This window comes from Pristiophorus japonicus, chromosome 9, assembly GCF_044704955.1.
Source record: "Pristiophorus japonicus isolate sPriJap1 chromosome 9, sPriJap1.hap1, whole genome shotgun sequence".
In the NCBI taxonomy this organism is placed as follows: Eukaryota; Metazoa; Chordata; class Chondrichthyes; family Pristiophoridae; genus Pristiophorus; species Pristiophorus japonicus.
In genome coordinates this window covers 9050306-9077409 of record NC_091985.1, presented here as the reverse complement: position 1 = coordinate 9077409, position 27104 = coordinate 9050306, and the positions used below count along the sequence as shown (strand labels likewise).

At 54.5% G+C, this 27104-nt stretch overlaps 1 protein-coding gene across 1 annotated transcript; it reads right to left on the bottom strand.

Annotated features, from left to right (window-relative positions):
* Positions 1 to 855: 855 nt before the first annotated feature.
* ltv1 (LTV1 ribosome biogenesis factor) lies at positions 856 to 27037 on the bottom strand. The gene is made up of 11 exons (XM_070889062.1): positions 26927 to 27037; positions 23718 to 23846; positions 21826 to 22026; positions 18232 to 18319; positions 17647 to 17782; positions 12880 to 13111; positions 11943 to 12070; positions 11208 to 11344; positions 7972 to 8024; positions 5373 to 5573; positions 856 to 1209 (listed from the first exon to the last, which is right to left on the bottom strand). The coding sequence occupies exons 1-11, from the start codon at positions 26927 to 26929 to the stop codon at positions 1099 to 1101; spliced, it is 1419 nt and encodes a 472-aa protein (XP_070745163.1). The 5' UTR covers positions 26930 to 27037; the 3' UTR covers positions 856 to 1098.
* Between the last annotated feature and the right edge of the window lie 67 nt (positions 27038 to 27104).

The following is a 27104-nucleotide window of genomic DNA, read 5'->3' as shown; positions in this document are numbered from 1 at the left end:
GCATCATAGAATCACACAGCACAGAGGGAGGCCATTCGGCCCATTGTGCCGGCTCTTTTGAAAGTATCAAATTCTCTTTTACTACTGAATCTGCTTCCACCGCCCTTTCAGGCAGCGCATTCCAGTTCACAGCAACTGGCTGCGTGAATTAAATTCTCCTCACCTCCCCCTCTGGTCCTTTTGCCAATTATCTTAAATCTGTGTCCTCTGGTTACTGACCCATTTGCTAGTGGAAATATTACTTAGCAAAACGCTTCATGATTTTGAACACCTCTATTAAATCTCCCCGCAACCCTCTCTGCTCTACAAAGTCTCAGAAATCCCTGCTCTCCCTCAAACAACGTCCCAGTGAGGCACCGAAAGGGTCAAGACTTGGGTTTAACATCTCATCCGAAGGACAGCGCCTCCGCCAGTGCTGTACCAGAGTCGGCCTAGATGGTGTGCGCCAGGATTTGGACCCCTCGACCCCTGACCCCGAGGTGAGAGATCCAAGCTCCCGCTTGCTGTGTGTTCCGCTGCCTACGGAATAATCGCAACCGGCGACCTCCTTGGGGAAAAGGTCACACGAATAAATCCGAACATCCAACACGCTGACTGGTTAAGAAAATTCACAAATATTTTATAAATAGATAGGATAACAATCTTGTTTTGCTTTTGTTTCTCTTGCGTGCGGAGAATGGATCCAGCAACAAGAGAGACGCCGACTGCCGCAGATGATTTGAGTTCAGGGGGAACACTGTACTACCGCCCCGCCCCGCCCCCCCCCCCCCCACCCCCCCACCCCACCCCCCCCCCCACCCCACCCCCCCCCCCACCCCACCCCCCCCCCCACCCCACCCCCCCCCCCCACCCCACCCCAAACACCGTGAAGCTTCATTCTTTGGCGTCGAGAAGATATTTACTTCCAGCAAGATCTGGGCCGACTCCGCTGTCTTTGGGAAGATGGCCAAAGGCTTGAGAATCTCGCAAGGGGCCCAAAGGCCGTTGATTGGCTGCACGATCGGAAGCGGGATGGCAACGAAGGCACGAGGGTTGACTTCTCGTTCGACTGGGCAGGGAGTGGCGCTCCTGACTCACTCTGCCCCCCACCACCCCGCCTCACAGTTTGATCCCCTGCAGGTTCTGTCTCAGGTTCAGCACCACTTGTTCCTGCCTTGCCTTCTCCACTTTGAAGGCAGTCTTGTTGGCCTTTTTCTCCACCCTTCGCTCCTACGTGGGGACCAGCGAGAGAGAGAGAGAAAACCATGAAAAGAGCAACACATTTTTCAACGAGCATCAGTATAAATGATCATCTAAATATTAGCGGTGGGACTGGAGAAGCTGGGATTGTTCTCCTTGGAGCAGAACGAGAGGTGATCTTATCGAAATGTATAAGATTATGAGGGGGCTTGACAGGGTGGATGCAGAGAGGATGCTTCGACTGATAGGGGGGACTAGAACTAGGGGGCATGATCTTAGACTAAGGGGCTGCCCATTTAAAACTGAGATGAGGAGAAATTTCTTCTCTCAGAGAGTTGTGGATCTGTGGAACTCGTTGCCGCAGAGAGCTGTGGAAGCTGGGACATTGAATAAATTTAAGACAGAAATAGACAGTTTCTTAAAGAATAAGGGGATAAGGGGTTAGGGGGAGCGGGTGGGGAAATGGAGCTAGCTGAGTCCATGATCGGATCAGCCATTATCTTATCGAGTGGCGGAGCAGGCTCGAGGGGCCGGATTCCTGTTCTTATTTCTTATGTTCTTATGGTTAAGGGGAAGTGTTATCGAGGTGTTCAAAATTATGAGGGTTTAAATAAGAGTAAATAAGGAGAAACTGTTTCCTGAGGCGGGGCGGTAAGCAAGAGGGCACAGGTTTAAGATAATTGGCAAACGAACCAGAGGAGAGATGAGAATGTTTTTACACAGCGAGTTTTATAATTTGGAATGCACAGTCTGAAAGCGCGGGGAAGCAGATTTAAGAGTCAAAAGGAAATTGGATGAATAGTTTACGGGAAATAATTGCAGGGCAGTGGGGAGTGGGACTAATTGAATAGATCTTTCAAAGAGCCAAGACATTCTGTGATTCTAATTATGGTGAAATACCCAAGGGAAAGTGGAGGGGAGCAGGAGACAGGGTCTGGGACCAGGTATCAGCTCAGATGCACTCTCTATTGAGGTCATGCTGTTGGCAATGTTACTACTTTTACAATAATACTACTTTCGCTTAATATGTTGTTTTATAAAGTCTTTTGCAATTTTCCATCAGCACGGATTTAACAACATCCATTAAACACTTTTTGTCCCTGCATAGAGAAATTAGAGACATTAAACACTAGCAAAATGAATCTGTTCTAATCTAACAGTAATAAAAACAGCCCAATAGCCAAGATTGGATTGAAGATACCCATCACCATTCCTTATAACAGCACACAAACTGGCCCGTCATTCAATACTCTCTAAAAAGGAATAAAAATCTATTTTTCACTGGCCATCTTTATGATGTTGCACCTTACTGCCCCCGGTGTGTTATCCTGTTCATAATAGAAACATCCCAACTCCTCGAGGAGTTGGTGCTCCATGACACACTCCTCGCAGTGACCCTGCCCTGTGACACGCCACTCGCTGTGACCCTGCCCCATGAAACGCCCCTCGCTGTAACACTGCCCTGTGACATGCCACTCGCTGTGACCCTGCCCTGTAACACGCCCCTTGCTGTGACCCTGCCCCGTGACATGCCACTCGCTGTGACCCTGCCCCGTGATACGCCCCTTGCTGTGACCCTGCCCCATGACACGCCCCTCGCTGTGACCCTGCCCATGACACGCCCCTCGCTGTGACCCTGCCCCATGACACGCCCCTCCGTGACCCTGCCCCATGACACGCCCCTCGCTGTGACCCTGCCCCATGACACGCCCCTCGCTGTGACCCTGCCCCATGACACGCCCCTCGCTGTGACCCTGCCCCATGATACGCCCCTCGCTGTGACCCTGCCCCGTGACATGCCACTCGCTGTGACCCTGCCCCTCGCTGTGACCCTGCCCCATGATACGCCCCTCGCTGTGACCCTGCCCTGTGACATGCCACTCGCTGTGACCCTGCCCCATGACACGCCCCTCGCTGTGACCCTGCCCCATGATACGCCCCTCGCTGTGACCCTGCCCCATGACACGCCCCTCGCTGTGACCCTGCCCCATCACACGCCCCTCGCTGTGACCCTGCCCCATGACACGCCCCTCGCTGTGACCCTGCCCCATGACACGCCCCTCGCTGTGACCCTGCCCCATGACACGCCCCTCGCTGTGACCCTGCCCCATGATACGCCCCTCGCTGTGACCCTGCCCCGTGACATGCCACTCGCTGTGACCCTGCCCCGTGACATGCCACTCGCTGTGACCCTGCCCCGTGACATGCCCCTCGCTGTGACCTTGCCCTGTGACACGCCACGCCGTGACATGCCCCTCGCTGTGACCCTGCCCCGTGACACACCCCTCACTGTGATCCTGCCATACCCCTCACTGTGATCCTGCCATGACCCTGCCCCATGACACGCCCCTCGCTGTGACCCTGCCCCATGACACGCCCCTCACTGTGATCCTGCCATGACCCTGCCCCATGACACGCCCCTCGCTGTGACCCTGCCCCATGACACGCCCCTCGCTGTGACCCTGCCCCATGACACGCCCCTCGCTGTGACCCTGCCCCATGATACGCCCCTCGCTGTGACCCTGCCCCGTGACATGCCACTCGCTGTGACCCTGCCCCTCGCTGTGACCCTGCCCCATGATACGCCCCTCGCTGTGACCCTGCCCCGTGACATGCCACTCGCTGTGACCCTGCCCCATGACACGCCCCTCGCTGTGACCCTGCCCCATGATACGCCCCTCGCTGTGACCCTGCCCCATGACACGCCCCTCGCTGTGACCCTGCCCCATGACACGCCCCTCGCTGTGACCCTGCCCCATGACACGCCCCTCGCTGTGACCCTGCCCCATGACACGCCCCTCGCTGTGACCCTGCCCCATGACACGCCCCTCGCTGTGACCCTGCCCCATGATACGCCCCTCGCTGTGACCCTGCCCCGTGACATGCCACTCGCTGTGACCCTGCCCCGTGACATGCCACTCGCTGTGACCCTGCCCCGTGACATGCCCCTCACTGTGACCTTGCCCTGTGACACGCCACGCCGTGACATGCCCCTCGCTGTGACCCTGCCCCGTGACACACCCCTCACTGTGATCCTGCCATACCCCTCACTGTGATCCTGCCATGACCCTGCCCCATGACACGCCCCTCGCTGTGACCCTGCCCCATGACACGCCCCTCACTGTGATCCTGCCATGACCCTGCCCCATGATACGCCCCTCGCTGTGACCCTGCCCCGTGACATGCCACTCGCTGTGACCCTGCCCCATGACACGCCCCTCGCTGTGACCCTGCCCCATGATACGCCCCTCGCTGTGACCCTGCCCCATGACACGCCCCTCGCTGTGACCCTGCCCCATGACACGCCCCTCGCTGTGACCCTGCCCCATGACACGCCCCTCGCTGTGACCCTGCCCCATGACACGCCCCTCGCTGTGACCCTGCCCCATGATACGCCCCTCGCTGTGACCCTGCCCCGTGACATGCCACTCGCTGTGACCCTGCCCCGTGACATGCCACTCGCTGTGACCCTGCCCCGTGACATGCCCCTCACTGTGACCTTGCCCTGTGACACGCCACGCCGTGACATGCCCCTCGCTGTGACCCTGCCCCGTGACACACCCCTCACTGTGATCCTGCCATGACCCTGCCCCATGACACGCCCCTCGCTGTGACCCTGCCCCATGACACGCCCCTCACTGTGATCCTGCCATGACCCTGCCCCATGACACGCCCCTCACTGTGACCCTGCCCCATGACACGCCCCTCGCTGTGACCCTGCCCCGTGACACGCCCCTCACTGTGATCCTGCCATGACCCTGCCCCATGACACGCCCCTCACTGTGACCCTGCCCCATGACACGCCCCTCGCTGTGACCCTGCCCCGTGACACGCCCCTCACTGTGATCCTGCCATGACCCTGCCCCATGACACGCCCCTCGCTGTGACCCTGCCCCATGACACGCCTCTCGCTGTGACCCTGCCCCATGACACGCCCCTCGCTGTGACCCTGCCCCATGACACGCCCCTCGCTGTGACCCTGCCCCATGACACGCCCCTCGCTGTGACCCTGCCCCATGACACGCCCCTCGCCGTGTCCCTGCCCTGTGACATGCCCCTCGCTGTGACCCCTGTCCTGTCACACGCCCCTCGCCGTGTCCCTGCCCTGTGACATGTCCCTCACTGTGACCCGCCACTCGCGATGCATCCAGTATTTGTGTTCTTGCGGTGCTAGACCAGAGGATGTTCCTTACCTTTCGCTCCTCTTTAATGGCCTGTTTACGTAATTTCCTCTCTTCCTTGCTCTCCTCCCGTTGGCGTGGTTGCGTCGAAGCTCTGGGCAAGTCACTGATGTTGATCGTTTCCAGTCGTTCCAGTTGTTTAGCAGTCAGACTCCGTTTGGATAAAACGTTCAGTGGAATCCCGGTTTTATTGGACACCTTGATCCCACTGAACTGAAAAGAAAAGACAAAATCATAACTCTACTATTTTATACAACAACTTGCATTTATATAGTGCCTTTAACGTAGTAAAACGTCCCAAGGCGCTTCACAGGAGCGTTATCGTACAAGATTTAACACCGAACCACAGAAAGAGATATTGTTTTCTAATTCGTTCCTGGGATGTGGACATCGCTGGCAAGGCCGACATTTATTGTCCATCCCTAATTGCTCGAGAAGGTGATGGTGAGCCGCCTTCCTGAACCTCTGCAGTCCGTTAGGGAGGGCGTTCCAGGAATTTGACCCAGCGACGATGAAGGAACGACGATATATTTCCAGGATGGTGTGTGACTTGGAGGGGAACTTGGATGGCTGCTGCCCTTATCATTAGGGGCAGGTGACCAAAAGTTTGGTCAAAGAGGGAGGTTTTAAGGCGCATCTTAAAGGAGGAGAGAGGTAGAGAGGCGGAGAGGTTTATGGAGGGTATTCCAGAGCTTGGAGCCTGGGCAGCTGAAGGCACGGCCACCGACGCTAGAGCGATAAACAGGACCAAACACACAAGCCGAGAGATAAACAGACACCTCCCCAAACTGCTCCTGCTCAGCTCCATCTCCAACTACAAGAGTCGTGAGTTGTTTTTCTACATTAAAATCTCTATTATAAATACTTGTGGGCAGTCCAAAACTAGGGGCCAACAAAACAAGATAGTCACTAATAAATCCAATAGGGAATTCAGGATGTACCTCTTTACCCAGAGTGATGAGAATGTGGAACTTGCTACCACAGGGAGCGGTTGAGGCGAATAGAATAGATGCATTTAAAGGGAAGCTAGATAAACACGAGGGAGAAAGGGATAGAAGGATATGCTGCTAGGTGAGATGCAGAGGGGTGGGAGGAGGCTCGTGTGGAGCATATACACCGGAGTAGACCTGTCGGACCGAAATGCTTGTGCTGCAGACACAGTGTAATTCTAATTGTATACTTGCTGCTGGACCGTGCAGTGCCAGTCTGTAGTTATACTGCAGCTGACACATGCTGCACCAGAATTAAACACCGTTAAGCCGGGGATCCAGAATTCAGCCACATTCAGAGTCCTGCCACTTATGGGAAGTGTGGTGTGACTGGAGTGCAGCACAAACTGACAGACTCCTCGCCCGCCTGCACTCCCGTCCCTCCCCCGCCCGCGGCCCTTGATAAACGGTGGCCAGAAATACCTCCTGCAACTGAACCCTATCAGTGAGGGGGGTCTATTAAATCGGTTGCTATTCAGCAGCCGGGGGGGAGAACTTGACCCCTTACCCCACAGCCCGGGAGGGAGAAACACTACAACAATAACGTGTGTGTGTGTTTATATATATATATATTATATAACGTTTCACAGGAGTATTATAAGACACAAAATTTGTCACCAAGCTGCATAAGGAGAAATTAGGACAGGTGACCAAAAGCTTGTTCAAAGAGGTAGGTTTTAAAGGAGCGTCTTAAAGAAAGAAAGAGAGGTAGAGAGGCGGAGAGGTTTGGGGTGGGGAGTTCCAGAGCTTGGGGCCAGGCTGCAGAAGGAAAGGGGGTTGGGCGAGAAGAATGGCACCAAATAAATGCCCCGCCCTGAGCTTTGCGGTGTTCCTGCGACGCGGTTAACATTTACTGCCCGGATAACATCAAGGGGCACTGCACTGGGGGTCATTCTGACTTTGGGAGTTAGTCTGAAACGGGCGATATTGAGGCATCGCTCCCGTCCCATTGAATCGATCGCTCCCGTTCCACATCGTCACCCAAAACTGTCCCACCCCACTGGAGTCACATATAGGCCCGGACGGAGCGGGTAAGGCCATTTGTCCCCTCCCGGAAGGGCATTACCGAACCAGTTGAGTTTTTTTTTAACGACAATCTTCATGCTCACTTTTACTGGTGCCAGCCTATAAATCGCCAGATTTGTCGAGTTCGATTTCACAACTTGCCACGGCGGGAGTTGAACTCTGGGCTGCTGGTCCACAATTAGAAGCACGTGACTATAGTGGGCGGTTCGGGGGCAGGGGGGGGGGGGAGGGGGGATACAGACTAAAGCTGGCTCCAACCTCGGGCTAGCCGTCTCGCCACATCCCCAGCCCGCGGTCCCAGCGGGTGAAAAGCAACGTACCCCCATTTGCTGCGCTTTGTTCTGTGCGGCCTGTCTCTTTAATGCGCGGTCCCTTTAAATTTCTGCGCATGCGCGGCACGGACAATGTAAAAGCGGGTGAGCGGCCTGACTCGCACCTTTCAGGTTACTGGGGTGCGCCCACATGCGCACCTTAGCGAGAACATTGGTGAGAAGACCCGGTATTAGCGATCGCATGCGGCATTCCTCGGGCCCGCTTATGAACAGCAGCAGACACTGAGCCTGCTAAACACTCAAAGCAGCAACCTTTGTTCATACCTTTGGAGGATCGGCGATCAGCTTCGGGTGGTTGTAGAGATTTGAATAGGTGCCTGTACAAGAAAAAGACTCAGACTGAGCATTTAAACATAAATATATCATTGCAGTTTCACCACGCTGCCCCTCCCAAGCTTGGCTGTGACATAAGAACATAAGAATTAGGAGCAGGAGTAGGCCATTCGGCCCCTCGAGCCTGCTCCTCCATCCAATAAGATCATGGCTGATTATCGACCTCAACTGCACTTTCCCGCCCAATCTCCTTATTCGTTGATTCTCCGAGAGTCCAAAAATCTAGCGATCTCAGCCTTGAATATATTCAGAGACTCAGCATCCACAGCCCTCCAGGACAGAGAATTCCAAAGATTCACAACCCTCCGAGTGAAGAAATTACTCATCTCTGTCTTAAATGGCCGACCCCTTATCCTGAGGCTGTGACCCCTGGTTCTAGACACCCCATCCAGAAGGAACATCCTCTCAGCATCTACCCTGTCAATCTCCTTCAGAATCTTGTATGTGTCAAGGAGATCACTTCTCATTTTTCTAAACTCCAAAAGTATGGGCCCATTCTACACAATTTCTCATCATAAGACAACTCTCTCATCCGAAGAATCAGTCTATTGAACCTCCGTTGTACCACCTCCAAGACAAGTATGTCCTTCCTTAGATAAGGAGACCAAAACTGTGCACAGTACTCCAGGTGTGGTCTCACCAAGGCCCTGCACAATTGTAGCAAGACTTCCTGGGGCCAAAATTGCCCTCCGCCAGAAACGGGTCGCACCTACCGTCTTTTATTTTCAGCTCTTTGGTGTTTGTTTCCAGTTGAAGTGGTGTTGGTGTCAGGAGAGGAGCAGAAGTGGGGGTAGGTTAGAACGGCCAGCACTAGCAGGGCGGGTGGGAGCAGGGAGGAGTGACTGTCATTAGCGGGGCGGGTGGGAGCAGGGAGGAGTGACTGTCACTAGCGGGGCGGGAGTGGGGGCGTGGCGGAGTGACCAGCACTCGCGGGGCGGGATTGGGGGCGGGAGTGGGAGTGGGGGTGGGGCGGAGTGGGAGTGGGGGCGGGGCGGAGTGGGAGTGGGGGCGGGGCGGAGTGGGAGTGGGGGCGGTGCGGAGTGGGAGTGGGGGCGGGACGGGAGTGGGGGCAGGGCGGGAGTGGCCACCATTAGCGGGGCGGGAGTGGGAGTGGGGGCGGGGCAGAGTGGGAGTGGGGGCGGGGCGGGAGTGTGGGCGGGGCGGAGTAGGGGCGGGGCGGCCACCATTAGCGGGGCGCCAGTGCTGGCCACTCCTGCCCCGCTGGGACGGGGCGGATCGGAACGGCCGACGCTCCAAGTCATCAGCGCAGCGCCTCACAATGCGCCACACCTTCAGTTAAAGGGGGGAGCCGCTGTGAACTCTGCATACTTTTAAGTTCGGTCCACCCGGGAGGGGGTGCGGGGCTGCCTGTTGGCCATAATTGCCAGCCCGACTTCTGGCAGTTGGCTAACGAAAAAAAACAACGGAGTGGCCAGCAGCGCCACTTCCCCTTTAAGGGCGGCCGCGTCGCCAAGCCACGAGAAGCGTACCGACAGAAAAAGCTACCGGGGGCACAGACCAGCGGTGCCCTTCCCGCAGGGCGGTATCGCACGATGGGCGGAAAGGGGTCGGCATGTGCCCAACACTGCGACAACACAGGCGGAGCGGAAACCCATTCCTGTCACTCCCGGCCTGGGGGCAATTTGGGAAGCGTCAGTCCATCCATCCGCCCCTCTCCGCTCCATTCCCACCTCTCAGAGCTTATGGAGCGGGGCAATTTCGGCCTCCCTTACTAGGATACTCCAACCCCCTGACAGCCTGCCATTAGTGTTCCTTATTGCTTGCTGTACCAGCATGCTAGCTTTCTATGATTCTTGCACAAGGACACTCAAATCTCTCTGAACACCAACATTTAAAAGTTTCTCACCATTTAAAAAATATTCTATTTTTCTATTCTTTCTACCGAAGTGAATAACCTCACACTTCCGCACATTATACTCAATCTGCCACCTTACTGCCCACTCACTTAGTCTATCTGTATCCTGTGGGAGCACAGTCCTGCATTTTTGAACTCTGCTTCAGCACACGGTCTGAAGTTTGGATTAAAAAACAGGAAGGTTGGAAGTTTGGATGGAAAAGAGACTGTTAGACAATGCGGTGCCCTTCCAGCCAGTGAGGTGAGTGACTGGTCAGGTCTGGATGTTCAATATTTGAGCACCTTGTTATGGTGGGAATAATGGAAATTCATGACTAAACGATTTGATGATGTCTGTATGTTAAGTATTTGATTGTACCTTTGTTACTATTTAATGATATCTGTAGGTCAAGTATTTGAGTACCTTGTTACGGTGGGAATAATAGTCTGTATGTTAAACGATTCAGAAAGCAGTTAGTCATGACTGTCTAAATGCAAAGAATAAGAGTTCAAAGGCTTTTTAGATACAAAAGATGGAACTGGCTTTTGTCTTACAGACTCTTATGGACTGTAGAGACACTGGACATTCGGAAGGTGTGTGTCTCAAGCAGCCTCGGAAATCAAAGCAAACTGCCTTTGTGAAGTGTTCTCAGTAACTTTCATATTTGGATTGTGAATATCTGAATGTCTAAATAAAAGATGTGATCCTGCCTTTACTACAACTGCGTGTATGCGGGTAATTCGACGTTAAAAGCAACAAAGCGAAAAAGAGCAAGACAGCCGTTTACAACATATCCCTTTGCAGACGCTTTGTGTTCTCCTCACAGCTTACTGGCTAGCTTCGTATCGTCAACAAACTTGGATAAATTACACTTGGTCCCTTCATCTAGGTCATTAATATAGATTGTAAATAGCTGAAGCCCCAGCACTGATCCTTGCGGCACCCCACTAGCTACAGCTTGCCAACCTGCCACGGAGCTAGCTCTGAGCATCGTGACAAACTGCACCGATCCCAGGCCTGTTTCTTCGTGATGTTGGCTGAGGGTTAAATATTGGCCAGGACACCAGGGAGGACTCCCCTGCTCTTCACTGAAATAGTGCCGTAGGGTCGTTTACGTCCACCTGAGAGCGCGGTCGGCGCCACGGTTTACCCTCTCGTCCGAAAGATGGCACCTCTGACAGTGCAGCACTCCCTCAGTGCTGCCGGCCTAGATTTTTGTGCTCAAGTCTCTGAACTTTGCTGACTCGGAGATACGCCACAGCTGACACTGCGGAGAGATTTCTGATTAAGAGGGGAGCCACCAGTACTTACTGAGGATAGACTCGCAATCCCACTGCTCTGTGGGTTCCTCGATGACCAGCGTTTCCATCTCCACCGTCTCCTCTCCCTCCTCCTCCTCCTTTAATAGAACCTCCCCTCTTGGCCCCAGATCATCAGGCATTTGACAGCTGCATGGAAGATTGAAAGGAGTTGAAAAGCCACTCAAACAGCAAATAACACCCCCCCACCCCACCACCGCCCCGAGCTGATAAAGGGTCCGGGTTCCTCGACACTACCCTCTCAACAAGAGTTTACTTCTTGCCGTGACTGCACATGCACATCTTACCAGGACCGAACCAGGGATGAGGGACGAGGGACGACAGTCACCGAGAGAGACTGGAGAAGCTGGGCTCGTTCTCCTTATAGCAGGCAAGGTTAAGGGGAAATTTCACAAGGAGTTCAAAATTATTCAAAATTTGCAGGAGGGCCTGTAACCAGAGGACACAGATTTAAGGTAATTAGCAAAAGAACCAGAGGGGGAAGTGAGGAGAATTTGTTTCACACAGCGAGTTGTTGTGATCGGGAACGCCCTGCCTGAAACGGTGGTGGAAGCAGATTCAATCGTACCTTTCAAAAGGAAATTGGGTAAATACTTGAAAAGGAAACATTTGAAGGAGTAATGGGGAAAGAACAGGGGAGGGGGACGAGCTGGATCGCTCTTTCAAAGAGCTGGCACAGGACCGACGTGCTCTATCAGTCGATGATTCCGATTTTAAAACCACTTACTCTCTTGCTTTCTGAGTGTGGTAATCAGCGATGACTTCACCCAGCCGCGTGCTGTCCACTTGAATGATTCCTTCCAGCTCATGGTGATCGAGGGCTCCAATCTCATCATCATCATACTCTTCATACAGCTAAAGCAGGCAGGGAGGCAGGGTTACTGCACAACACACGCTCCGAAGGGACACGTCCACTTTACAAAGCCTTCTTGCAGGGAGAGGGTTTAAAGCAGAGCTCCTCAATTATCAGCACCAACATTGTGGAGCTCCTCCTCTCCCACTGCTGATCGAGACAGGAGCAACGTGCCCTCGAAGCCGCGCAGCAAACGGAGAGGTCCTGCGCAGGCCTCTCACCAGCTTCTCCGTTACACGTGCGGAGGTTTAAAGGGACCGGGCACTGAAAGAAAAAGGTCGCGCAGAACAAAGGCGCAGCTCACAGTGAACACTGGACAGGACAGAAACTCAATGGGAAAGAAGGGAAGAAAGAATATACCGTCTTTCACCGCCTCAGGACATCCCGAGGTGCTTCACAGCCAATGATACTTTTGGAGTGTCGTCACTGTTGTAACGTAGGAAACACCAATCTGCACACAGCAAGCTCCCACTGTTTTTTTTAAAGTGATGTTGGTTGAGGGCTACCCAGGACACCAGGGAGAACTCCTGCTCGTCTTCCAAATACTGCCACGGGATCTCTTAAATCAACCCGAGGGGGGCAGGCAGAGACTCGGTTTAACCTCTTATCCAAAAGACAGCTCCTCCGGCAGCGCTGCACTCCCTCAGCACTGCACTGGGAGTGTCAGCCTGGATTATGTGCTCAAGTCCCTGGAGTGGGACTTGAACCCACGACCTTGTGACTCAGAGGCGGGTGCGCTGCCCACTGAGCCACAGCTGGCAGCACGAACTTTGCCCTGTGGGCTGGTCCAGCACCTTTCCTTTCGACTGACCTTCTCAAACCGATCGTCCAATAGGGTGAGCTGCTCGTTGCGCCTCATCACAGATGAGGTCATGGAGTAGGCGGTGAAGCGGCTGCGGGTCTCCTCCTCCATGAAGAGGAACTCCCCCGGCCCACCATCGCCGCTGGCCACCCTCGGCCGGGCCTCGCCAGAGAGAGCGCCGTCCGAGTCAAAGTCTTCGTCCTCCGTGTCGTCCCACTCCTCATCGTCGTCAGCGGACCCCCTACAGAACGGGCAAACAGCGCCGTCATTTCAGCGTCTTATCTCAGCGCGTCCCGAAAAGCAGGTCATTGGCCAGGAAACGTCTCGGGAGCGGCGTCACAACCGCTGTTGGCAAACATGGCAGACAATGTGCACACAGCAAGATCCCACAAACCGCGAATGTGATAAATCACCAGTCAGGTCTGGTATTTTTTTTTTTTTTGGAGTGGTTTGAGGGAGGATTGTCGGGGAACAGGAGAGAAACATTGAAAATAGGTGCAGGAGTAGGCCATTCGGCCCTTCGAGCCTGCACCGCCATTCAATAAGATCATGGCTGAACATTTAACTCACCCCTTTCCTGCTTTCTCTCCATAACCCCTTGATCCCTTTAGCCGTAAGGGCCATATCTAACTCCCTCTTGAATATATCCAATGAACTGGCATCAACAACTCTCTGCGGTAGGGAATTCCACAGGTTAATAAGTCTCTGAGTGAAGAAGGTTCTCCTCATCTCAGACCTAAATGGCTTACCCCTTATCCTTAGACTGTGTCCCCTGATTCTGGACTTCCCCAACATCGGGAACATTCTTCCTGCATCTAACCTGTCCAGTCCCATCAGAATTTTATATGTTTCTATGAGAATCCCCTCTCATCCTTCTAAACTCCAGTGAATACAGGCCCAGTGAATCCAGTCTATCCTCATGTCAGTCCTGCCATCCCTGGAATCAGTCTGGTGAACCTTCGCTGCACTCCCTCAATAGCAAGAATGTCCTTCCTCAGATTAGGAGACCAAAACTGAACACAATATTCCAGGTGAGGCCTCACTAAAGCCCTGTAAAACTGCATAAGAACTCCCTGCTCCTATATTCAAATCCCCTAGATGAAGGCCAACATGCCATTTGCCTTCTTCACCGCCTGCTGGACCTGCATGCAAACTTTCAATAACTGATGTACCATGACACCCAGGTCGCATTGCACCTTCCCTTTCCCGAATCTGCCACCATTCAGATAGAAACATAGAAACATAGAAAAATAGGTGCAGGAGCAGGCCATTCAGCCCTTCTAGCCTGCACCGCCATTCAATGAGTTCATGGCTGAACATGAAACTTCAGTACCCCCAGATAATATTCTGCCTTCGTGTTTTTGCCACCAAAGTGGATAACCTCACATTTATCTACATTATACTGCATCTGCCATGCATTTGCCCACTCACCCAACCTGTCCAAGTCGCCCTGCAGCCTTTTAGCGTCCTCCTCACAGCTCACACCGCCACCCAGCTTAGTGTCATCTGTAAATTTGGAGATATTACACTCAATTCCTTCAGCCAAATCGTTAATGTATATTGTAAATAGCTGGGGCCCCAGCACTGAGCCCTGTGGCACCCTACTAGTCACTACCTGCCATTCTGAAAAGGACCCGTTTATCCCGACTCTCTGCTTCCTGTCTGCCAACCAATTCTCTATCCACGTCAGTACATTACTCCCAATACCATGTGCTTTAATTTTGCACACCAATCTCTTGTGTGGGACCTTGTTAAAACCTTTTGAAAGTCCAAATACATCCACAGGTTCTCCCTTGTCCACTCTACTAGTTACGTCCTCAAAAAATTCTAGAAGATTTATCAAGCAGGATTTTCCTTTCAGAAATCCATGCTAACTTGGACTGATCCCGTCACTGCTTTCCAATGTGCTGCTATTTCATCTTTAATAATTGATTCCAACATTTTCCCCACTACTGATGTCAGGTTTACCGGTCTATAATTACCCGTTTTCTCTCTCCCTCCTTTCTTAAAAAGTGGTGTTACTTTAGCTACCCTCCAGTCCATAGAAACCGATCCAGAGTCGATAGACAGTTGGAAAATGATCAACAATGCATCCACTATTTCTAGGGCTACTTCCTTAAGTACTCTGGGATGCAGACTATCAGGCCCCGGGGATTTATCGACCTTCAATCCCATCAATTTCCCTAACACAATTTACCGCCTAATAAAGATATCCTTCAGTTCCTCCTTCTCACTTGACCCTCGGTCCCCTAGTATTTCCGGAAGGTTATTTGTGTCTTCCTTCGTGAAGTATTCGTTTAACTGGTCTGCCATTTCTTTGTACCCCATTATAAATTCACCTGAATCTGACTGCAAGGGACCTATGTTTGTCTTCACTAATCTTTTTCTCGTCACATATCTATAGAAGCTTTTGGAGTCAGTTTTTATGTTCCCAGGAAGCTTCCTCTCATACTCTATTTTCCCCCTCCTAATTAAACCCTTTGTCCTCCTCTGCTGTATTACAAAATTCTCCCAGTCCTCAGGTTTGCTGCTTTTTCTGGCCAATTTGTATGCCTCTTCCTTGGATTTAACACTATCCTTAATTTCCCTTGTTAGCCACGGTTGAGCCACCTTCCCCGTTTTATTTTTACTCCAAACAGGGATGTACAATTGTTGAAGTTCATCCATGTGATCTTTAAATGTTTGCCATTGCCTATCCACCGTCAGCCCTTTAAGTATCACTCGCCAGTCTATTCTAGCCAATTCCATTGAAGTTACCTTTCCACAAGTTCAGGACCCTAGTCTCTGAATTGACTGTGTCACTCTCCATCTTAATAAAGAATTCTACCATATTATGGTCACTCTTCCCCAAGAGTCCTCGCACAACAAGATTGTTAATTAGTCCTTTCTCATTACACATCACCCAGTCTAGGATGGCCAGGGGAATTTACCCTCCCCTTTGAATAACACCATGGGGTCTTTTAGCGCCCACCAGAACAAGGGCGGGGGGAACGGGAGCCTCGGTTTAACAGCTGGAGTGAAAAACATCTCGAAAATGGCAGCACCGAGCGAGGTGTTCAGTCCGGGTGGCCCAACCGACGCAGGAAATCCGAGAGGAGTCGCCCGAAACCACTGCAGGGATTGATCCCCGTTCCGTGATTCTCTCTCCGAGATTGTGTGGAGATGGGGAGGGTCAATGCTGTCCGGATTGCACCGTGTCCGGATTAGATTGAGGGATCTCTACCACCCCCCTCCACTCCCCACTCCACCCCCCCCCCACCCCACCCAAACACTCCGATGTCAAAGTGGGCTGGGAGGCAGGGGGGGAAAGTAACGGCAGAATAGGAGGAAGGAAACGGAATCCGAGAGCACAGCATAATCCTGGGTTCCCAGCGGGCTGCTATGAAGCGAGATCGCTGCAAACCCCTGACCGCGAAGGTGCACACTGCAACAAATTGTATTATGGCCCGCCATCATTGTACCTACAGCTGTACAGCCAGCTCCCCTGGCTCACCCTGGGGCAGGGGGGGGGGGGGGGGGGGGGAAATCGCTGAGTTCCTTCAAGCGAGAGCTGGACCTGTTTCTCGCTGGGGAGGAGATCACCTCGCAGAAGAGGGAGGTTCGTGGTGATGTTGGTGCCAGCTGTGCCTCTGAGTCAGCAGGTTGTGGGCTCAAGTCCCACTCCAGGGACTGTAGAACATGATCCAAGCTGACACTCAGCAGTGCTTCACTGTCGGAGGTGGCGTCTTTCGGATGAGACCTTAAACCGAGGCCCCTTCTCAGATGGATGGAAGAGATCTCGCGGCACGATTTGAAGAGGAACAGGGGAGTTCTCCCCAGTGTCCAAGCCAATATTTATCCCTCCATCAACTTCACTAAAACAGATTAACTGGTCATGATCATATTGCTGTTTGTGGGAGCTTGCTGTGCGCAAATTGGCCGCCGCATTTCTTACATTACAACGGTGACTACACTTCAAAAAGACTTGAAAGACTTGTATTTCTATAGCGCCTTTCACGACCACTGGACGTCTCAAAGTGCTAGAGGTACCTCATTGGCTGTAAAGCCTGTCGGGACGTCCTGAGGTCATGAAAGGCACTATATAAATGCAAGTCTTCTCTTTTTTTTCTACTTTTAAATCAGACCCAGAGTGGTCTCCTGGATTATTTTGGATTGCCTAAGGTGGGGTCAGAGAGGAAATGCCTAGATTTTCACCCTTGTGGCCTGGGGGTTTTAACCTGGTTTTTTTTTGCCTCTCCCAGGAGCTCACACAGCTCCGGGTGGGGTGGGGAGTGTTGCATTATGATGCACAAACTATTACAATTTAACGTGACTGGCAAAAGAACCAAAGGCGACGCAAGAACAAAGGTTTTTCCGCAGCGAGTGGCCGGGATCTGGAACGCACTGACTGAAGGGGAGGTGGAGGCAAACTCAATCTTATCTTTCAAAACGGAGTCGGATAGGGAACTGAAGGAAAAACAATGTGCAGGGCTATGGGGAAAGAGCGGGGGAGTGGGACTAGCTGAGAGTCGGCACAGACTCGATGGGCCGAATGGCCTCCTTCCTTGCTGTAACCATTCTATGAATTGTGTGGGACAGGCTGAATGGACCAGAGGGTCATTTGCTGCCCGTCAGTTTTCATAGACCAGCTTTCCCCCACCGTTACCTCAATCACCAACACCCCCCCCCCCCGCCAAACCCGGGGCCCCCTCTGCTGATCCACCCGTTCCCCCCTCAAACTCCCCCCCCCCCCCCCCCGCCAGCACCCTCGCCTCTCCCTGTATTTAAATCACATACTCCTGAGCACTCTGCTCGCTCCCTCTCCCCACAGCCTTCACCACAAAGTCGTCCTCCAAAGCGTTGTCCGGATCGTCGAAGTCAAAGTCGTCATCGAGGGCGGCCACGATATCCGGGTCAAGGTCCAGGCGCGGCCCTGAGGGAAAATCCAAACACAGCCTTTACTCACTGTGCCAAATGCAGACGTCAATCTCGCAGCTAATTCTCCAAACTCGCTCGGGAGTAGCGAGCAGATAGCTGCCACTAAGTGTTCACTGTACATAGAAACATAGAAAATAGGTGCAGGAGTAGGTCATTCGGCCCTTCGAGCCTGCACCACCATTCAATGAGTTCATGGCTGAACATACAACTTCAGTACCCCATTCCTGCTTTCTCGACACAGACAGCTTACTGCTCCCAACACCCGCCACTAAAATTATGGCCCCTCCCTCCCCAAATTACACTCAACTTGGCTCAGTGGGTAGAATCCTCGCCTGAGTCAGAAGTTTGAAGGTTCAAGCCCCACTGCAGAGACGCGAGTCCATAATCCAGGCTGACGTTTTGGATTAGTGGCGGTGTCAGTGTAACAGGGAGCTCACGCATTACCTGTCACAGGAGCTGCTTTGTTCAACAGGCCGGTCTCCTCTTCAAACTCCGAGGCAAACACCGATGACGGAAGGTTAATGGAATGAGCCTGAAAATCAAAGGGACACATCGCAGGTTTACTTCACAACAGGTTCGAGAAACCATCGTAGGAAGGGAGAGGGAGAGGGAGAGGGAGAGGGAGAGGGAGAGGGAGAGGGAGAGGGAGAGGGAGAGGGAGAGGGAGAGAGCGAGAGCGAGAGCGAGAGCGAGAGCGCGAGAGGGAGAGGGAGAGGGAGAGGGAGAGGGAGAGGGAGAGGGAGAGAGGGAGAGAGGGAGAGCGAGCGCGAGAGAGCGAGAGCGAGAGCGAGAGGGAGAGCGAGAGGGAGAGCGAGAGCGAGAGCGAGAGGGAGAGGGAGAGAGCGAGAGAGCGAGAGAGCGGAGGGAGAGGGAGAGGGAGAGCGAGAGCGAGAGCGAGCGCGAGAGGGAGAGAGCGAGAGCGAGAGCGAGAGGGAGAGGGAGAGAGCGAGAGAGCGAGAGAGAGAGCGAGAGCGAGAGCGAGAGCGAGAGGGAGAGCGAGAGGAGAGGGAGAGGGAGAGGGAGAGGGAGAGGGCGAGAGGGAGAGGGAGAGGGAGAGGGAGAGAGCGAGAGCGAGAGCGAGAGGGAGAGGGAGAGGAGAGGAGAGGGAGAGGGAGAGGGAGAGGGAGAGAGGGAGAGAGGGAGAGAGGGAGAGAGGGAGAGCGAGAGGGAGAGGGAGAGAGGGAGAGAGAGCGAGAGGGAGAGGGAGAGGAGAGGGAGAGGGAGAGGGAGAGGGAGATAGCGAGAGCGAGAGCGAGAGCGAGAGGGAGAGGGAGAGGGAGAGGGAGAGGGAGAGGGAGAGGGAGAGGGAGAGAGGGAGAGAGAGCGAGAGGGAGAGGGAGAGGGAGAGGGAGAGGGAGAGGGAGAGGGCGAGAGGGAGAGAGGGAGAGGGAGAGAGCGAGAGGGAGAGAGCGAGAGGGAGAGAGCGAGAGGGAGAGGGAGAGAGGGAGAGGGAGAGAGCGAGAGCGAGAGCGAGAGGGAGAGGGAGAGGGAGAGGGCGAGAGGGAGAGGGAGAGGGAGAGAGCGAGAAGGAGAGGGAGAGAGGGAGAGGGAGAGGGCGAGGGAGAGCGAGAGCGAAGCGAGAGCGAGAGCGAGAGCGAGAGCGAGAGCGAGAGCGAGAGCGAGAGCGAGAGCGAGAGCGGAGAGAGCGAGAGCGAGAGCGAGAGCGAGAGGGAGAGGGAGAGGGAGAGGGAGAGGAGAGGGAGAGGGAGAGGGAGAGGGAGAGGGCGAGAGGCAGCGACAGGGAGAGCGAGAGGGAGAGAGACAGGGAGAGCGAGAGGGAGAGAGAGACAGGGAGAGCGAGTGGGAGAGAGAGACAGGGAGAGCGAGTGGGAGAGAGAGACAGGGAGAGCGAGAGGGAGAGAGAGACAGGGAGAGCGAGAGGGAGAGAGAGACAGGGAGAGCGAGAGGAGAGAGAGACAGGGAGAGCGAGAGAGAGGGAGAGGGAGAGAGCGACAGGGAGAGGGAGAGAGCGACAGGGAGAGGGAGAGAGCGACAGGGAGAGGGAGAGAGCGACAGGGTGCGAGAGAGCGTGACAGGGAGAGGGAGAGAGAGACAGGGAGAACGAGAGAGACAGGGAGAGCGAGAGAGACAGGGAGAGCGAGAGAGACAGGGAGAGCGAGAGAGACAGGGAGAGCGAGAGAGACAGGGAGAGCGAGAGAGACAGGGAGAGCGAGAGAGACAGGGAGAGCGAGAGAGACAGGGAGAGCGAGAGAGACAGGGAGAGCGAGAGAGACAGGGAGAGCGAGAGGACAGGGAGAGCGAGAGAGACAGGGAGAGCGAGAGAGACAGGGAGAGCGAGAGAGACAGGGAGAGCGAGAGAGACAGGAGAGCGAGAGAGACAGGGAGAGCGAGAGAGACAGGGAGAGCGAGAGAGACAGGGAGAGCGAGAGAGACAGGGAGAGCGAGAGAGACAGGGAGAGCGAGAGAGACAGGGCGAGCGAGACAGAGAGAGACAGGGAGAGCAAGAGAGAGACAGGGAGAGCGAGAGCGATACAGGGGAGAACGAGAGTGAGACAGGGAGAGCGGGAGCGGGAGGGGAGAGGGGGAGGGGGAGAGGGGAGGGGGAGAGGGGGAGGGGAGAGGGGCGAGGGGAGACAGGCGGGGGGGAGGGGGAGACAGGCGGGGGGGAGGGGGAGACAGGCGGGGGGGGAGGGGGAGACAGGCGGGGGGGAGGGGGAGACAGGCGGGGGGGAGGGGGAGACAGGCGGGGGGGAGGGGAGACAGGCGGGGGGGTGGGGGAGACAGGCGGGGGGGAGGGGAGACAGGCGGGGGGGAGGGGGAGACAGGCGGGGGGATGGGGAGACAGACGGGGGGAAGGGGGAGACAGACGGGGGGAAGGGGGAGACAGACGGGGGAGACAGACGGGGGGGAGGGGGAGACAGACGGGGGGGAGGGGGAGACAGGCGGGGGGAGGGGGAGACAGGCGGGGGGGAGGGGGAGACAGGCGGGGGGGGGTAGGGGGAGACAGGCGGGGGGAGACAGGCGGGGGGGAGGGGGAGACAGGCGGGGGGAGGGGGAGACAGGCGGGGGGGAGGGGGAGACAGGCGGGGGGGAGGGGGAGACAGACGGGGGGGAGGGGGAGACAGACGGGGGGGAGGGGGAGACAGACGGGGGGGAGGGGGAGACAGGCGGGGGGGAGGGGGAGACAGGCGGGGGGGAGGGGGAGACAGACGGGGGGGAGGGGGAGACAGGCGGGGGGGAGGGGGAGACAGGCGGGGGGGAGGGGGAGACAGGCGGGGGAGGGGGGAAAGAGGAGGAAAAATACACCCACGGTGCAGAGAGACTGCGACCGATTTCCGGTCCTCGTGGGGAAATAGCTCTTTGCCTGAGCATTGCCTCTCCCTCCCTCGGGCATGTAGTACAGGACCCCTGCACTCCAGGGATGTCAAACATATTACCCACTGTACCAAGTGTTAGAAAACACCGTCTTTCTTCAATTGCAACAATCCACTCACGCAACGTTACCGCACAGGATTTCGGAGCGGCGGTGTTGTATCAGTCGATACCGTCGTACTGCGACTGTCACTCTCCACCAGCCCGATGCTGCCCGGCGACAAAAACAAACACCAGAACGGACTAAGTCCAGCGTGGTCGCCATTTCATGGCAGTAGCTCGTGGGCACAACCACTCGGGCGGGGGTGGAGAGGGGGAAATGGTCTCTTCCCGACCTCTACCATTTTTGGCCGTGGTCTATTCCTCTCCCACTCAATAAATGCTGTCTGAAGAGACCTGAGAGGCCATTGAGTTGTATCAAACCTCTACCAGCGGCTCAAGAAGGCAGCACACTGCCACCTTCACAGGACAACAAGAGATGGCAATAAATGTCGGCATTGTCAGCGACGCCCGCATCCCATGAATGAACCTCTTTGACTTGCCAGGAACAAAGGCATTAATCTTCTCTAACCACCGATGCATCCATTAGGAGAGAGGGAGATTAAGGGACACGCCCCCCAAAATTATTTTAACATGGGCCACTTTCTCCTCATTCCTCCCCTCCAAATTCCAGGTTTTCCCGATGTTTCTCTCGGCTCTGCTTACGGGAATGGGTCGCTCCTCCTCCTGCTGCACCCCTCCGTCTCCCGTGGCAACAATGACCCGTGTCTCTGCCGGGAGCGTGCCGGAGGCCACGAGCTCTGCGACGGGAGATGCCTGCTTCAGGTGCTGTAGGTAGTTGTAAGTGTCGTCGAAGAAGACGCCATATTTCCTCTCCTCTTCCTTCCGCTTTTGCACATCCGCTCTCTGCAAGAAAGGAGTGAAGACTGGGTCAGACTGACAGCTGGGATCCACTTTGCTGCTCAACTTGTTGAAAGTGACTGGTGTTCGACTCAACAACTGTGCAGTCTGGTCAGCCGTGGCTCAGTGGGCAGCACTCTCGCCTGGGCTGACACTCCCAGTGCAGTGCTGAGGGAGTGCTGCACTGTCGGAGGGGCCGTCTTTCACAAGACGTTAAACCGTCTGCTCGCTCAGGTTAAAAAAAAAATCTCACATTTCGAAGAAGAGTAGGGTGTGCTGGTCAATTTTTATCCCTCGAACGACATCACTAAAACCAGATTATAATAGTGACTACACTTCAAGAGGACTTCATTAAAGCACTTTGGGACGTCCTGAAGTGGTAAAAGATGCTGTGTGTGGTGGGCGTGTGTGTGGCGCGTGTGTGGCGCGTGTGTGGCGCGTGTGGGGCGCGTGTGGGGCGCGTGTGGGGCGCGTGTGGGGCGCGTGTGGGGCGTGTGTGGGGCGCGTGTGGGGCGCGTGTGGGGCGCGTGTGGGGCGCGTGTCTTTCCTCCGTTCCCCGGACTGAATAGACCCAAAGAGCCATGGAATAATCTCTTGCACGCCCGCACGCAGTCATGCCAGGAAACCTGTACATCCCTACGCACACACCCTGCAATCTAAATGTATTGGGGGGGGGGGGGGGGCGGGGGTGGATTCAGATTGCACACGCGAAGTTAAACTGCAGTAGTGACTGTAAAACTAAATGGCCCACAGTTTCAGAATATATTCTTGTACTGTCTTGAGAATCCAATTTATAAAATGAATTGGCTGCAAGCAACGATCCCTTTAAGCTGCGCGGCTGAGCAGCGCTCTCGGGGTCCCGAGCGGCTTTTAAATGGGGAAAAAAAAAACGCACAAGTGTGGAATTTTGAATGGGCCACGCAGCCCGTTAAAGGGACCGCACAGCCCCCCCCCCACCCCCCCAATAAATTACAGGGATGCAAGATTCCGTCCAGAACGCAGGGCCACAATCTGAAAATGAAGAGTTTAGGAGCAAAAGTCGGGAAGCGCTTTTTCTCAAAGCGTAGTGGAATACTGGAACTCTCTCCCCCAGAAGTCTGTAGATGCTGGGAGTCAATTGGAACTTTCATAGACCGAGGTCGATAGATTTTTGTTGGGCAAGGATATGGAGCAAAGGCAGGTAAATGAGGTTGTGGCACAGATCAGTCATGATCTCACCGAACGACGGAGCAGGCTCGAGGGACTGCATCCGATTGATTCAGATAGTCCAGGTGTGCCCAGGTTCTGCAGTGTATGAAGAGTTGAGCCTATTCTTCCCCAGCAATCTCAGGAATGCTCGTTTCAATAGGAATCATCAGGCCAAATTGTATGGAAGGGGATAATATTGAGACCACAATTGCTTTTAACAATTTTACCAAAGTATAATAGTATTTTACGATTCACTAAAATTGAATCATTGCAGGAAGTAATTGTAAGTTTTTTTTTAAGTTTATATTGATCATTGCACATGAGAAAAATAATAAATTGCAAAAGTTTTTTTTTGCAATCTCTCCTGTCCCTATCTGGACCCAAAGACCACGAAGTTAACCCAAGTCTCGATCCACGAGGAAGCTGTCCCACACCCAGCGCCCAGTTCAGTCGCACCACGAACGCACGCTCCCGCTCAGAGCTCACGGCTACACGACAAGCTGACCAACCTCTGCCGGCAGCAGAACTCGCTGTGGGGCCTTCTCGTCCGCGACCAACGGGTCCTTCTGGCTCCTGTGTACCAGATGAAAGGTCACCGACGACTTCTTTTGGATGAACGGCTTCTTCTTCCGGTGTGGCTGTGAAACAGGATTGGACACAGGATGACGGGTTAGACACAGGAACACAGCATCGCGGTCCTGGTTCATTCCGGGATATCCCCCCCCCCCCCCGCAGGCATCAGCCTCACACAACAACAACTTATATTTATATAGCACGTAGTGTGAGACGGCCCAAGGCGCTTCACAGGAGTATTATGAGGTTAAAAATTTGGCACCGAGCTGCATAAGTAGAAATTGGTGCAGGTGACCAAAAGCTTGGTCAGAGAGGCAGGTTTTAAGGAACGTCTTGAAGGAGCAAAGGGAGGTAGAGAGGTTTAGGCAGGGAGTTCCAGAGCTTGGGGCCCAGGCAACAGAAGGCACGGCCACCAATGGTTGAGCGATTATAGTCAGGGATGCTCAAGAGGGCAGAATTAGAGGAGTGCAGACATCTCCGGGGGGGGGGGGGGGGGAGGAGGGAGGAGGGAGGGGGATGGGGGGAGGGCGGTGGTGGGGGGGATGGTTGTGGGGCTAGAGGAGATTACAGAGATAGGGAGGGGCGAAGCCATGGAGGCATTTGAAAACAAGGATGTGAATTTCGAAATCGAGGCGTTGCTTAACCAGGAGCCAATGTAGGTCAGCGAGCACAGGGGCGATGGGTGAGCGGGACTTCGTGCGAGTTAGGACACTGGCAGCCGAGTTTTGGATCACCTCTAGTTTAAGTAGGCTAGAATATGGGAGGCCAGCCAGGAGTGCGTTGGAATAGTCAAGTCTAGAGTTAACAAAGGCCTGGATGAGGGCTTTGGCAGTGGATGAGCTGAGGCAAGGGCAGAGACGGGCGATGTTACGGAGGTGGAAATAGGACAGAGTATGACCTATAATCCAGGCAAATATCACACCACATCCCACTAGTGTTCTAGTATCATTTCACTCGACAAGAGGGAACAATCATATCAAGGCCCTGAATAGGAACAGAGATTTACATAGCATGTACAGCACAGAATCAGGCCAGTCAGCTCAACTGGTCCATGCCAGTGTTTAAGCTCCACACGACCTTCCTCCCGTTGCTCTTCACCTCACCCGATCAGAATATCCTTCTATTCCTTTCTCCCTCGTGTGTTTATCTAGCTTCCTCTCAATGCATCCATGCTATTCGCATCAACTACTCCTCGTGGTAGCAAGGTCCATATTCTGACCCATTCTCTGGGTAAAGTTTCTTCTGAATTCCCTATTGCATTTATTAGTGACTATCTTATATTGATGGCCCTGGTTATGGACTCCCCCACAAGAGGAAACATCTTTTACTAGAATGGTACCAGGGATGAAAGACTTCAGTTACATGGAGAGACTGAAGAAGCCGCAGTTGTTCGCCCAAGAACAGAGAAGGTTAAGGGGAGATTTAATAGAGCTATTCAAAATGACAAGGGGTTTTGACGGAGTAAATAAGGAGAATCTGTTCCCAGTAGTAGGAGGAAACATATTTAAGGTAATTGGCAAAATAACCAAAGGGGAGATGATGAATTTTTTTACACAGCGAGTTGTTGTGATCTGGAATGCGCTGCCTGAAAGGGAGGTGGAAGCAATTTCAATAATAACTTAATAACTTTCAAAAGGGAATTGGATAAATACTTGAAAAAGAAAAATTTACAGGTGTCTTGGTTCAGTCCGCACCGCAGTGGATAGAATGTTCTCCGGGTAACAGCCGTGACTCAGTGGGCAGCACTCTCATCGCTGAGTCAGAAGGTTGTGCGCTCAAGTCCCACCCGAGAGACTCGAACAAACAAAATCTAGGCTGCCAGTCCCACTGTAGTACTGAGGAAGTGCTGCACTGTCAGAGGGGCAGTACTGAGGGTGTGCTGCACTGTTGGAGGGGCAGGACTGAGGGTGTGCTGCGCTGTCGGAGGGGCAGTACTGAGAAAGTGCTGCACTGTTGGAGGGGCAGTACTGAGGGTGTGCTGCGCTGTCGGAGGGGCAGTACTGAGGGTGTGCTGCGCTGTCGGAGGGGCAGTACTGAGGGAGCACCCCGCACTGTCGGAGGGGCAGAACTGAGGGAGCGCTGCACTGTCGGAGGGGCAGTACTGAGGGTGTGCTGCACTGTCGGAGGGGCAGTACTGAGGGTGTGCTGCACTGTCGGAGGGGCAGTACTGAGGGAGTGGTGCACTATCGGAGGGGCAGTACTGAGGGAGCACCCCGCACTGTCGGAAGGGCAGAACTGAGGGAGCGCTGCACTGTCGGAGGGGCAGTACTGAGGGTGTGCTGCACTGTCAGGGGGGCAGTGCTGAGGGAGTGGTGCACTGTCAGGGGGGCAGTACTGAGGGAGCATCCCGCACTGTCGGAGGGGCAGCACTGAGGGAGTGGTGCACTGTCGGAGGGGCAGAACTGAAGGAGCGCTGCACTGTCGGAGGGGCAGTACTGAGGGAGAGCTGCACTGTCGGAGGGGCAGCACTGAGGGAGAGCTGCACTGTCAGAGGGACAGTACTGAGGGAGAGCTGCACTGTCGGAGGGGCAGCACTGAGGGAGAGCTGCACTGTCGGAGGGACAGTACTGAGGGAGTGCTGCACTGTCGGAGGGGCAGCACTGAGGGAGAGCTGCACTGTCGGAGGGGCAGCACTGAGGGAGAGCTGCACTGTCGGAGGGGCAGTACTGAGGGAGTGCTGCACTGTCGGAGGGGCAGTACTGAGGGAGAGCTGCACTGTCGGAGGGGCAGCACTGAGGGAGAGCTGCACTGTCGGAGGGACAGTACTGAGGGAGAGCTGCACTGTCGGAGGGACAGCACTGAGGGAGAGCTGCACTGTCAGAGGGGCAGCACTGAGGGAGAGCTGCACTGTCGGAGGGGCAGCACTGAGGGAGAGCTGCACTGTCGGAGGGGCAGTCCCTTGAAAGAGACGTTAAACCGAGGCTCCGGCTACTCTCGCCTATGGCACTATTTTGAAGAAGAGCAGGGGAGTTATCCCCGGTGTCCTGGGCCAATATTTATCCCTCAATCAACAGAACAAAAACAGAATATCTGGTCATTATCACATTGCTGTTTGTGGGAGCTTGCTGTGCGAAGATCGTCTGCCGTTACATTACAACAGTGACTACACTCAAAGTGCTTCATTGGCTGTAAGGCGCTCGCTCACCATGCTGGCCCACACTTAGCACAACGCTGGCTCTCTCCAAAATCCACTAAGGCTTCATCTCCATGCGGGCATCCGCCAGGGCCGCACGCCGCGCTCTGATTGGCTGCCTGAGTGAGGCACCCTGGGATACTGGCTGAGCGCGGAATGGTCCTCCAAGCTCTGATTGGCTGCCTGAGCG

Excerpts from the sequence above, each read along its gene's own strand:
- ltv1 (XM_070889062.1), bottom strand. Across the intron at positions 18,320-21,825 it reads AGGAGGAGCGACCCATTCCC|GCTCATTCCATTAACCTTCC; the intron begins GTAAGCAGAGCC and ends TTTGATTTTCAG. Across the intron at positions 1,210-5,372 it reads CCATTAAAGAGGAGCGAAAG|GAGCGAAGGGTGGAGAAAAA; the intron begins GTAAGGAACATC and ends GTCCCCACGTAG.